The sequence below is a fragment of the Vespula vulgaris genome, chromosome 4 (assembly GCF_905475345.1).
Source record: "Vespula vulgaris chromosome 4, iyVesVulg1.1, whole genome shotgun sequence".
Lineage (NCBI taxonomy): Eukaryota > Metazoa > Arthropoda > Insecta > Hymenoptera > Vespidae > Vespula > Vespula vulgaris.
In genome coordinates this window covers 877722-891155 of record NC_066589.1, presented here as the reverse complement: position 1 = coordinate 891155, position 13434 = coordinate 877722, and the positions used below count along the sequence as shown (strand labels likewise).

Genomic DNA, 13434 nt, shown 5'->3' with positions numbered 1-13434 from the left:
CACGCCACGGAAAGTTTTCGATTATAAAAAACTTTCTTCATCACTAGACACCAGGATAGAATAGAATTTCTCGAATTTCCATTTATTTTTCTTTTTTCGATGATTTTGTTCGTTTGACCATGCCGTCACTTTTCTGTTCGGTTTTCCGTCATGCATTTCAACGATGACGGAATAAACGAATACACCTTTCTGATGTTTTTCATATTCGATTTTATAAAAAAGAAAAAAAAAAGAAGAAAAAATACTGGAAACATTTTTTGCTGGGAATAATATCGCAATAAAGTAAAAACGAATGGAAGATTTAAAATCGAGAGGATGTTTTACATCCCAAAGAAAATTTCGGTAGCTGAGAAAATTTATCTTGAGTCTATGATATACGATATTTCGCTTGGAGATTCGTAAAAACTCGTTGAGATTTTAACTCTTATACGGATATGTAACGATACTGTAAAAGCCTATCAATTTAAAATCCATTATCCTGTAATTTAATATAATGTTCGAAGCTTCGTCTGGAGATATAATGGGACGACGTTCGACATGATTCGGTGTAAGAATAAATTACATAATGATCCTCTTTTATATGCGTCACCGTATATGCGTACATGTGTATGTACAAGATGATACGATATATCGAGGATGCGCAAAGAGAAACTAAGAGAAAACGTTTCCAATATTATCATGGCGTTGTTTCACCTCGTAGTTAATTAAAATGATTAATTAATTATAATCACATTGACTTGGTTATTTAATTTTACAAAACTAATTCGAATAAATTCGTAGACCCTTCGTAATATTTGAATACCGTAGGAGACATCGAATAACTCTGAGAAGCATTCTTCTTCGGGCATTCTCCCGAGAGTCGGTTTAAAAATTTCACTCGAATTCACGTAATACATACTTATACAAGAAAGGAATTCCTCGTGGATCGCAAGTTCCGTTACCGTGACTTGTTCCTAGCGATATTACATCACGATAATGTAATCGAATATTAAATGACTGTTAAAATATACCTAATACTTCCTTCGACCTAACTCCTTCTCATTTGTCAATCTCCTCGTTAATCTCTGATCTTGTATAAAAAAAAAAAAAAAAGAAAAAGAAAAAAAATAGAATCATCATTTTTTCGAAAGATTGAATAAACCAACTTCAAAGTATACGAATAAGATACCTGTACGAATACAAAGTGATAAAAAGAGCTTGGCAGATTTTAATTAATATACGACAATGATCTTTAAAGAACGTTTCTCCTTTAAAATCCTCGCATAGTCCGATTCTTTTTTTCTTTTCTCTTTTTTGTGTCTCTCTCCCTCTCTCTCTCTCTCTCTCTCGACAAAGGATTGCACGAGCGAAGTAAAAAGAGGAAAAAATAGAGATAATAATAGAAAGAAAAAGATTTTGAAAGATAGGCTTTCGTACTCACGAGTATTGTCGTAGCGTATGCCATTGAGTTCTTCGAAGCAAGGTAATATGGCGAGAGTTCCTGGTGACGTGTATGGCCAACAGAGTAAAGAGTCCCAACTAACTTCGCAACCCTCTTGACCCTCCGTAGCTCCTCCTTCCTCAATTCCACCATTGATGGCTTGATGCTGGTGTCGTTCTTCTAACCGAGCTTGTAGGTCTTGATGCTTTCGTTCGAGGCACTTGAATTCCTCCTCAGAGAAGGACTCCTTCAAGTCGTTAATGTAGTTCAAAACGTTTCGCACGTAATTACGATCCATAGGTTCGTCGCCGTTCGATGATAGCCAGCTAGCCATGTCTCTCTCTCTCTCTCTCTCTCTCTCTTTCTCTCTCTCTGTTACTTCCTTCCTTCAACTTTACAAACTATTAAGATTCAATCGATTGGATATAGTTGGAGGAATCAGGAAGTTGGCAAATCGCGTGAGGAGAGTCTTTTAACGAAAAATTGCTTGCATTCTTTTCTATTTTCTCTTTTCTATTTTTAGTAAGTACTTTTCTTTCTTTCTTTTTCTTTATTTATCTCTTTCTCTCTCTCTCTCTCTCTCTCTCTCTCTCTCTCTCTCTCTTTCTATCTATCTAGTCCTTCAAATGTAGTATCAGATATAGAAATAATTTTTACGAGTTTTCATAGCTTACGAGTTTACTCGAAGCAGAAAAGAAATAAGATATCTTTTTCTTGTTTTTGATTTTGTATTGGAACGCGTCCCACAACATCGATGTTTACTGGGATTAAAAGTCGCAGAAGTTGGTAAGACGCGACGAAAGAATTATATGCTCTTTCTCTGATATTTCTTATCTCGTTACAGCAAAAGTTCATAATGTCAACGATATGCCCTCCGGAAATCGGCCGTTCCTTTTATTTCCCGTTGCTTCAGTATTTACGTTGTACATACGTGGAACTTCGAGTTGATGCCCACAGCGAACTGTTTTTAGAGTGCAAACGAAAGAAAAAAAAAAAAAAAAAAAAAAAAAAGAAAAAAGAAAAACAGAAAAAAAAGAAATTCCATTAAAATTGATCTTCTATCAATTGTAAGATGAATGAAAAATAAATAATAATGTCAAATGTTTGCGTTACTATACTGCAACTATATTTTCTTAGGTCGTTATCTCGTGTAGTAAAGTTTTTGTAATAAAGTTTTATTTTCGTGACACGAATCTCGATGGCAACCACTTCTTCTTTCGTTTTCTCTTTTCTTGGATAGAACAGAGAGTTTCATTTTAGAGCCCATTAACGGTAAAAAAAAAAAAAAGAAAGAAAGAAAGAAAGAAAGGAAAAGAAATAGAAAAAGAAAAAGGAAAAGAAATTTCTCGTGAGATCGAGATATTCTAACCTTTGAAAACAAAGTTGTAATATAATATTATCGAAGGGTATCTTACTTTTGATATGTAATCAAACTTAAATGAGAAAATGTTTTTTTTTTTATTACTAGGAAATATTATCCTCTCGTTTTACCCGTCATAGTTTGGATCACAGGATGCTCTCATAATACGTATGCACCGTAGTTTATTGTCCCAATAAAGATCAGAATCGTCTACTCGACCAATGAATACGATTCTTGAGTAGCATCTAGCGAAACTCTCGAAACGTCAAGCGAATTATCGATCCTCCACTCGAAAGGACGTGCATCTGTTAACCACCACGCGTGATCTGGTAGCACCTTCTCTCAACACAAGACAATTCGCTTCTAACTTCCCATTGTCACGTAGCGTGCGTGCTTTTCATAAATACATATTTAATATCGATATACTACTACTAAAGAGAAATATATATATAATATAATAATATAATAATAAATATATGTATAAAATAATATATTAATATAATAATAAATAAATATATATATATAAATAATAAAATCAAAAAATCATGGAGCTAAGATTCCCCTTACAAAATAGTATCGAATAATCACGGTAGAATATTTGGACCTTGGCAAACTAAATCACGACGATTAAACAGAAATTTTGATTTCCTTATTCAACAAGATAAGATCTTTCGAAGCCCTCTAAATATTATAAGATCATCTTTTTAATGAATCCTTTGGGTTCGATAGTACCGTTTAAAGTTACTTTGAAAATTTTATGTTCAAAGACATACTCGGTCTCCATAGAATAATTTCATTTCTCCCTTTAAGATACGAGAGCGATGCCTTTCAAAGAGAACGATGAAAACGAGAGAGAACGAGGCAACTCTCGTCCGTGACAAAAAGTTAACAAAAGTACGTGTACTCGAATAGTGCTCGAAACTTCCGCTGATATTATTCTCCGAGTTCTCTGCACTCGTGATCGCGTTTATGAATTCATCCTTATTATTAATGTTTTGGTACCACGCGACGCGACGTACGAACGGATGGCATATTACTCGAGAATGAAGATATTTTGAATATATTCAGAGAATAGAAATGGATTATTTTCTAATCCTCGTTGGAGGATAAACATTATGTTTCACGTGTTTATATCTCGAGAAATATTTCGGGCATCAAAAACTACAAGTTTGTGGATTTAGAATTACTCGAGTGAAAATATGATTCTTAAAGATCACTTAATCATTATAAAATGTCTTAAATATGTTTTTTCACTCAAGCGAAATTTCATTTCGATTCTTTCTTCTTCTTTCGTTTTATTTTTTTTAATTAATTATTATCTACTTTCTTAATGGTTTCCACTTTCTATCTCCCATTTGACGTATGTATCTGGCAAGGAGAGATCGACGATTAAACGCTTCATGAGAGCTTTCGCTAGATCTTTCGCGAGAGCTTTCGTAACTCGAGTTAATGGACCGCCCATTTAACGTTGGTGAGCGTGTATACGTGTGTCCTCTTCGAAATTCTGCAAATGGAGTACGATCGATTTTTCCTATTTGTATCCTACGTTGTCTCTCTAATTTTACTATATTTTATCCGAATTAACTCGATATCGACTTTTTTTTTTATAACCGATCGTGACATCTTGTTTATCAATAGAATAACTGTCCCAAAATAACTTTTATCTAACACCTTACAAAAAAAAAAAAAAGAAAAATGAAAGAAAACTAAAACGAAAAAAAACACACAGAGAAGAATTTCATTCTTACGTAAATTGCTCAAAGAAGTATGCAACAAGTATCAGAGCTCGGAATTTTTTAATTTATCGAAGTGAAAGATTCTTTTGGAGAATATCAAACTCGTTGAATTCACAAACTTTACAATTATGTACTTTCGAAAGAAAAAGCAAAGGGAAAAGAAAAAGAAAAAAGAAAAAAGAAAAAATAAACAAGAAAACAAAAAAGAAGAAAAGAGAAAGATAGAATTCTTCCCTTAGTAAAAAAAAAAAAAAAAAAAAAAGAAAAAAAAAGAAAAAAGAAAAGAAAAAAAAAGGAAGAAGAAAGAAAGAAAGGAAAAGTGATATTACGTTGCGATATTCATCGGTGAACTTAAAATAAGTGTTCTCACACTAAAACGGTACTCGAATCCTTCGATGAGATAAGAAGAAGAACAAGAAGAACAAGAAGAAGAAGAAGAAGCGGTGCACGTGATTCAAGTACGAAGAATAATAAGAGAGGAAGTCCGCGGAATTTGTTGTAAAATTTGGATAATATACGGAAGTCGCGAAATTCGGAGAATGCACCACGCTCTCGATATGGATTTCCGTCTGCACCTGAAGCCGGTGAGGACGACTGCCTCTCTCGACGTCGCGCGTTCTCGTGAAACTCTCGAGGAAGAGAGGAACGAGGTACGAGGGGGAGAATATGTCTATGTTTCTCTGTCTGTCTCTCTTTCTCTCTCTCTTTCTCTCTTGTACTCTCTTTCTCTCTTGTTCTCTCTCTCTCTCTCTCTCTCTCTCTCTCTCTCTCTCTCTCTCTCTCTCTCTCTCTCTCTCTCTCTCTCTCTCTCTCTCTCTTTCCCTTTGTATATAGGTGTACACGCGTACGTGTGAGTAAGAAGAAGAAGGGGGAGCATGCGCTCAGGTCCTTTATCATTTTGCGCCGGCGCACGTGAAACGCGCCGAAAGGACTCTCTCGAGCGTAAAAAGGATAAAAAGGACGAAAAAAAGAAAAAAGCAAAAAAAAAAATAAAGAAAAAAAAGAGGGGGAAAGAGAAAAACAAAAAAAAAGGAAAACGGATTTCACTTTGTACCATTCCTCATATTGCACTCGAGCAATAATTAAAAAAAGCCAAGGGTGTGTAATTCCATTTGGATGAAACGATATAATTCGACTCCGCGCGTTTACCCTATGTACAAACAAAGCTATTGATATTTCGTTGTATTTATTTCATTGTTCTTTAAATCAATAGATTTTGATCAAAGGTGTGAGAAATTTCGTCGCGTCGATCAACGCGAAAATCTCATGATGACAAGAAAGTTTTCTCGATGGAAAATGCCTTGTCGACTGAGATGTGTCTAATACGGTGTACGGTCAAAGTTGGATGAGTAAACTTATCACCAAGTTCGATAGGTCCAAGTTTTGCGGGAGCTTTTCTTCTCACAAAATACTCTTTTATCTCTTTCTTTCTTTCTTTCTTTCTTTCTTTTTTCTACTTCTCTCATTTCACATCCTCTCTTACTCTCTTTTACCATCGAACGTCCTCTTAGATTTTCTATCAGTTATTTATAATATTATTTATAATTTCCATTGGGACTTGAATCTCGTCAATGCATCTCAATGTACGTATATGGACTATAAATTCGTAAATGCAACGAAGCATAATAAAATAACGGGACCGGATCATAAAGATTCGCGCGTGGATATCAGGGGGAGAAAGAGAGAGAGAGAGAAAAAGAGAGAAAAAAAGAGAGAGAAAGAGAGAGAGAGAGAGAGAGAGAGAGAGAGAGAGAGAGAGAGAGAAAGGTCGAACGAATAAATCCTGAATGAGAGTTCGTGGGGGATGCTGTAGAGTGCACGTGCGTGCGCAAGCACAAGCTAACGTTGTTAAAGGGAGTACACGCTCAGAAAATAATGATTCTTCCGTATGCTCGTGTGCAAATTTACGTAGATTTATATTATCATGTCCGTCGTTGTTTGCATTGTATGCAAAATTACATACTCACCGAATTGAAATGAAAACGTCGAATATTTGTTTTTCGTATTTCTTCGATCGAACGTCGAAATCGATTAATAATAAAAATGTTCATTTATAGGTTTAACAAAAAATAAAAAATGTTTGAAAACTCAAGAGTCTCATCGAGTTACCGTCACGGGAAATCCGTCGTGTCCATCTCTGTAAGGGAAATGTAACATTTCCGTGATATCAGTACAGATTGAACAGAACTGGTTTGACAACTTGAAAAGGATTATATTCAAACGTTTGACGTATTCATTCGACAAAAATTTATCCACAGAGAATATTCCTTTACACGTTTTCGATAAAGTTAACGATAAACTATTATTTAGAATAAAAAAAAAAAAAAAGGAAGAAAGAAAGAAAGAAACATGGACAATCTATGAAAAAGGAATAGTTTGAAATATTGTTTCAGTTAAGAGAATATTGTTTATCTGGTAGCAAAAAACGTGTATAGTATGTATGTAAGGGATAAATATGTATGTACCTATTGTATATAGACTCATAAAAGTAACGCTATGTTCTATCGACTGCTATAAATTTCAAATTGATCGCCAACAATTTTACGATTCTCTCTTGGCCGTTTAGTATCTCTCAAAGTTAACGTCCTGTCTACGAAAAAGAACTAGATTCAAGGTAGTACGTTTAATGTTAGATACAATAAAAAATATTCTACGTGTATTCGCCTGCACCTCACTGATTATATAACTCGTTTATGGTTTTAATAATATTTGGAGAGCGGTATCGAGTAAATACTACGAAAAGAAAACTTTTCCCTTAACTGTAATAATTTATACGCTTAGAAAAGAGTCGAGTTAAAGTCTCCACACTCTATTGTCCGTTATGAAAAACATTCGTTCTGTTTAATAATCATTTTAGCATTCTGACACGGTATACATGAAATATTCATTTAGTCGTAATGGCAAGGAAGCAACTGTCGAAAGTAGCACAGAATTGGTGAAGGTGCCAGACATTATTTTAAATTTAAATCGACAGAAATTGACAGTCTCCTTTAATGAAACGAAGAATCTTTTACCGCGTACTGTGAAGTATTAACTGTCGACACGAATCGCATTTTATTCTTAATAATCTATACGAAGATTGGATTATACAAATTTACAAATAAATAAGATAGAACTGATACGACAGATCATTCATTATTATGTGAAAGTGATAAGACATTATTCGAAATCATCTAATGATATTAATACATTTTGATAAAACGTTTGACACGATAAAGAAAAAAGAAAAAAAAAGATAATAATTATTTAAAAATATCAAGATAAAGTGAAATATTTTTATCTCACATTCAAGCTACGTACAATGATACGCAATAAAAAGTATGTTTTTGAAATTACTATATATACATTTTTATATCCTTCCGTGATCTTTTCCTTTGTATAAAAAGACGGAAGGATAAGAGACAATTTTTATTACATACGCGTCCGTATAATATTACGACGTTCGCATAAATTACTTAATCGTTAAAATTTTAATATTCGTAAGACGATGTCAAATCCATCATCGGTCAACCTCAACATATATTTTAACGTTTATACGACGTAGATGCTATTATGTATAAATGTTTAAAAATTTCTACGAAACAGTCGAAATCCATTCGATTTGAGTTTGATATCGCGACGTAAATCACAGAAGACGTTTGAATTACCCGTATATATCCGATTGAAATGGGATTGTACTCAAACTCAAAGTGGTCCAGACCAAGTATGCACGATATATATATATATATATATATAGTTGTATTCTCTTTAACGTTTGCTATATGATTTTGCGATAGAACAGAAGGGTTCGCATGAATGAATAGCGATATACTGTCATGTGTCAACAAGATAACGTGCCCTTGCCATTTGCTAATGTCGAGATTTGTGCAATGCAATGCATCTGCGTACGCATGATTGAGTGTTTAAAGGAAAACATTTGTAAGATATAAAACATTTGTAGGATCTTGTAATCATCTTGATTTCAACGACCAACTCGTAAACTAAAGCTATTTGTTTAACGATTAAAAAAAAGGAAAAGAAAAAAAATGACGTTATCGAAGTGATTATCTTAGTTTCTTTCCCTTTCTTTTTCTTTTTTCTTTCGCGACGAAAGTTCGGCCCTACCAGCCAGGAAGATTAATGTGATGGTACGCTGTTAAATACGCCATCTTTTACTCGTCTAGAACACAAACGTTTTTTTTTTCTTTTTTTTTTTCTTTTTTTAGACGTTAGAACGAAAAAGTGAGAAGTCGTTTATCAAGATACAAATGATTTCCTTTTAGAAAGTTATATCTTTCTTTAAATAATATATCAAAGTTATTCGATTATGCAACATTCATAGACATTTTCAAACATATTTAGTCGGTGATTATTATGTTAGAATGACTCTTATTACTTTATCTTGAAATTTTACGAATTCTTTGAACGAGATAATCAACAAACGTTCCCCATCATCCTCCTTTCCTATATTTACTTTTATTAATAAATATCCATGTCTCCCCTCTTCAAGTATTACAGTTCCTTTTGAAATATTTTCAACATCGGTCTTTGAAATTCTTTCTTCTCGAAGATCGTTCGTACCGATATACGTATATTCGAGATGCATGCAAGGTATACACGTAATCCTAAGGACGAAGAGTCTTTGCTAACGCCAAAAGGGAGAAAAAAAGAAGACAAGGAGGTAAAGTTCAACGAATGTCTTATATTCCCTTTCGAGAGAGATAAGTAACAATTCACAAAGGATAATAACGTTTCTCTCTCTCTCTCTCTCTCTCTGTCTTTCTCTCTCTCTCCCTTTCTTTCCTTCTTTCTTTCTCTTTCTCTTTCTCGTAAAAGAGCCCTCGAGCTTTTTTCAAGTAAAAGAAAATTTTCTACGTACGATACCCGCCCATAAAAAGACTGAGGTTTGTGCTTGGGATAGAGGTAGAGTTATTAGATTGACGATAAAAGGGACGATCGACTAACCCTCCTTACGCATGTGCGAGATAACGAGTAAATACATTTAAATAAAGACTTTTCTATTATAATACGAAATCTAGAAAGAAGATAATCGAATAGAAAGCTTTAGAATTTATTTTTGATACGTTTGGGATTGATATTTACAGTTCTCTTATCGTATGGCATATAAAATATTGGTCATTATAAAACCATGTTCGTGTTTAGTAGTTTTGGGAAGAAAGTTTTGTAAAGTTTAATATGGCGAACATTTGAAATTGCATCTTGAAATATAAATTCTCCCTTGATTTTTTGCCATCCGGGTTTACTCCGGATAAATTCGATTGAAACTACCGCGAAATTGAATTCCTTCTATTAAATACGCTCTTACGTTTCGAAAGTTTGTTTCCGCAAAAACTAGGGGTCTTGTATATTCGATGACTTCCAAAAAATATCAGCTTTTTCTCTTTTGACTTTTCTTTTTCTTCTGTTTGAAAAACTTCTTCTGTTTAAATAACAAGTCTCTCAAATAAATAGTCTGTTATTTCTCATATTTAAAAATATGGGTTTAATTTAAAATAAAAGGGAAAAAGAAAAAGATGTAGAGAAAGAGAAGGGTTGCTATTTATAGGATCAGTATTTTTAAACATTTCATCAGTATTCTAAATAAATAATCAGTATTTATAATGAAATATCAATACGTAATGTAAATGATATAACTCTGATACTTAATTATTTGTACTGACCGAAATGTTCATATATATATATATATATTCTTGTGTGCGCATGTATGCGTGTATTGACCATTTATTCTACGAAATACTTACTATTAATTACTAAAAATATTGACCAAATAAACAGAATTGAAAAAGTAGGTAATAACGTTTTGTTTTCTTCATGGACGACAAACTCTTATGATATTTTTGAAATGTAATTGCAATCATCTCACGTTTAAACGTCCATTGTTTAATATCGAATTAGAACGCTTCAATAATGGTTGTCATTATGATACTTAAAATATGTTGTTAATCATAAAGAAAAGAATATAAAACAGAAAGACAGCAAGAGTGGAAATTAAATCGGCAATACAAGACGCACGTGCTATGAAACCATTTTCTTTGATCGTGTTTGCTGAAAGAAGATGAAGTCGAGAAAAAGGAAAGTAAATAGTAAGATTTCGTTTTATATTACCTTCGACACGCAATACCGTTTTATTTATTTTTAAAGAATGACCATGGTCGTTTGAAATTACAAAATAAGAAAAAAAAAGATTTAAAAAAAAAAGGAAAGATTCAGTCCTCTCAATGAAAGAAATCAATTTAGATAAAACGTATTCGTTCAGAATTTGATTTCTTTTTATAATAGAGAAAACGATTTTCCCTATGAACGTCGCACTTACACGAAACTTTGTCATGACCTTTTCACAGTCTTAATGGGACGCAATAACGCGAAACGTTCTATATATCTAAAGGTAAAGCACACAGTTGGGATTAGACGAAAGTATGAGATGAAAATAAACTCGGGTACCTTTATGTAAAATAAAATTTTTGTTTTTTGACGCGAAAAATTATGCATTTAAACGAGTATTAATTAATAAAATTCATCTCTTTTTAACCGTGAGGGGAAAGAAATATATATATATATATTTTTTAACTGTGCTATCGAATAAAAAACTTTTTATTCGCTTTCGAATAAACCCGAATATAACGAAAGTACGAGGTAATCGAACATTGTTACTGCAACCGTTTGTTACTGCAAAAATTGTTGAAACTCTTTCTGTAACTTTATCGTATTAAACATAACGAGAGAAAGAAAGTCACCCTCGTGAGAGAAAAAAGCTTTTTAGAAGTCGAACTGTAAACGTTTCTCTTATTAGTTTCATTATTTTTTTCTTTCGGGTCTTTAATAAAACAATACGCGTTCCCTTAGTTCCTTAAAATATATTCGTTTCAAAAGATTTCACGTGTATTCTATATTATTTAAAATGTTATTTCTTTATTTGTATTCACAAAGAAATTAGATATCTACTATGCATTGTGAACAAAGACGGTATTTATTATTACCCTCGAAGTTTCATTTGTAAAATTATACTTCTCTCTGGATGGCAAATGATTCGAAAAAGTGGATCACAGAGGAAAGTTTTTGCGTTTCAAATTTCTGCTCATCGTGTTACGATGTGTTTGTATTCCTGGTTACTACGCTTTAATTACAACGTACACCATGTCAGAAAATAATATATTCATGAGTGAAATAAAATGAGAATAAACGTTTATTTACTCGTTTGTTTACTAATTTATCACGAATATTTGTTATTGAAATATTTGAACGAAATTTTGAAGAATAATTTCCTTATTTATCATCAAAGAAATCGATAAATTGATATTATACCGATAGATACGAATTCTGACTTATCGACGTCATTGATCAGTTAAACATTACCATCTATAATTTAATGTCGTATAATATACGTAGAATAAAATGAACTAATAGTGCCATCTATGAGCGAATTGTTTTATCTATTCTACTTCGAGTGACTAATTAATGTTTTTCTACGCAACAACATAAATAAACAATGCACAGGAGATTAGAAATTTAAGTATAAAACAATGTGAAACTACTTGTCTCTTTCTCTCTTTTTCACCCTCTTATCGATATCTTAAAAATCAATAACATAATTAAAGGAAATCGATCGAATTTTCTAAAGTGAATATCCATATTATTTCTATGAATGCTCAAACTTTTTTTTATAATAATTTGACGAAAATACAGTTAAAAAAGTTTGTATCGTTAACGACAAACTTAAATTTCACGTTCCATTCATACATTTGCTCTATCATAGACGATGAAATATTTTCTAATAATAAACCAAGGCCCATTCATAAAATCAAAGTCATAAAATATGCAGCTAGTCGGAAAATGTAATCGGTAGATGAATCGTTTCCAAATGTTCTCCCGTACCGAATTTTCCTTTCGTAACTTGGCTGTTTATTAGTGCAAGATTTCGATCATAAAATATAAATTTACTGTACGTTCCATGTTAATGGTCTATACTCGAATATAGAAAATTTCCAAAAAAGGGGAATGCATTATGAAATACAATTAATTATAACGTACAACAGTTCGAGTTAACAAAGTACGAGTATACAGAATGTACAATATTAAGAAACAACGTATTATATTATTTGTTAACAGAATCTATTGATTTTCGATCGTTTAGCGATGAAATTACTACGATTTTAGAAATATATTAGAAATATATTTCTCCTATTCACTAAATTGTTACTATACGTATACACACACACACACACATACACATATACGCACAATATACGTTGGATAACAATCGATGATATTTACTAACCTATCAATAAATAACGTATATATTTAATATAAAAATTCGAATGAAACTTATTACAATACCTCCATCTTCCTTAATCTTCGAAAAATGTTATCATTCATACCGCGTCGATGTTTTCGATCCACAATTTTCACTGTTTTCACCAAATATTTCACAACACAATGTTTTCAATATTTATTTTTAATAATATAAAATATCGATGAACAATCGCACGTATATTTTTTTTTACACTCGCATATAGCAATAATTCTTTTACGTCGCGAACCAGATTTCGAACTGAGGACCTGTAGCATCCTGTAAAATTTCAAACAGAAAATTGCTAATGCTGATTGGTCAATCGCTCAAGCCCATTGCAGAATCCAATCAACCAATCAGCGACCCTGTCTCTTACCTTATATAACTTGTGATCATTACATAAAACAATGTATATTATTCAATTACGAATGTATTACGCGCAAATAAGAACTCTCCTTGTTAAAGATCTACAACGATTGGACGATTCGTCAACTCGTCTAATCGTCCAATCATCGACATGCGTCGATGATATATATAAAAACATAAAAAAAAAAAGAAAAATGATATATATATATAAGGAAACTAATTATTAAAAATATTTTCTTTCTTTTTATATGACAAATTGAACTCT

The 13434-nt window shown here is 32.4% G+C and overlaps 1 protein-coding gene across 3 annotated transcripts in view; it reads right to left on the bottom strand.

Annotated features, from left to right (window-relative positions):
• Positions 1-13295, bottom strand: part of LOC127063400 (diuretic hormone receptor-like) — a 29288-nt gene extending 15993 nt beyond the window's left edge. For 2 of the 3 annotated variants that reach the window (XR_007781336.1, XM_050993145.1), the window contains exons 1-4: positions 13180-13294; positions 12851-13082; positions 2912-3173; positions 1421-2381 (exon numbers count right to left, since the gene is read on the bottom strand). Coding sequence is in view for 2 of the 3 variants with exons in the window: in XM_050993145.1 (XP_050849102.1) it covers positions 1421-1754 (334 nt within the window). In the remaining variant the exon portion in view is untranslated. Of the gene's footprint in view, positions 1-1420; positions 2382-2911; positions 3174-12850; positions 13083-13179 lie in introns of all 3 variants that reach the window. The other variant, XM_050993144.1, reaches the window with a different exon arrangement.
• Positions 13296-13434: the final 139 nt, after the last annotated feature.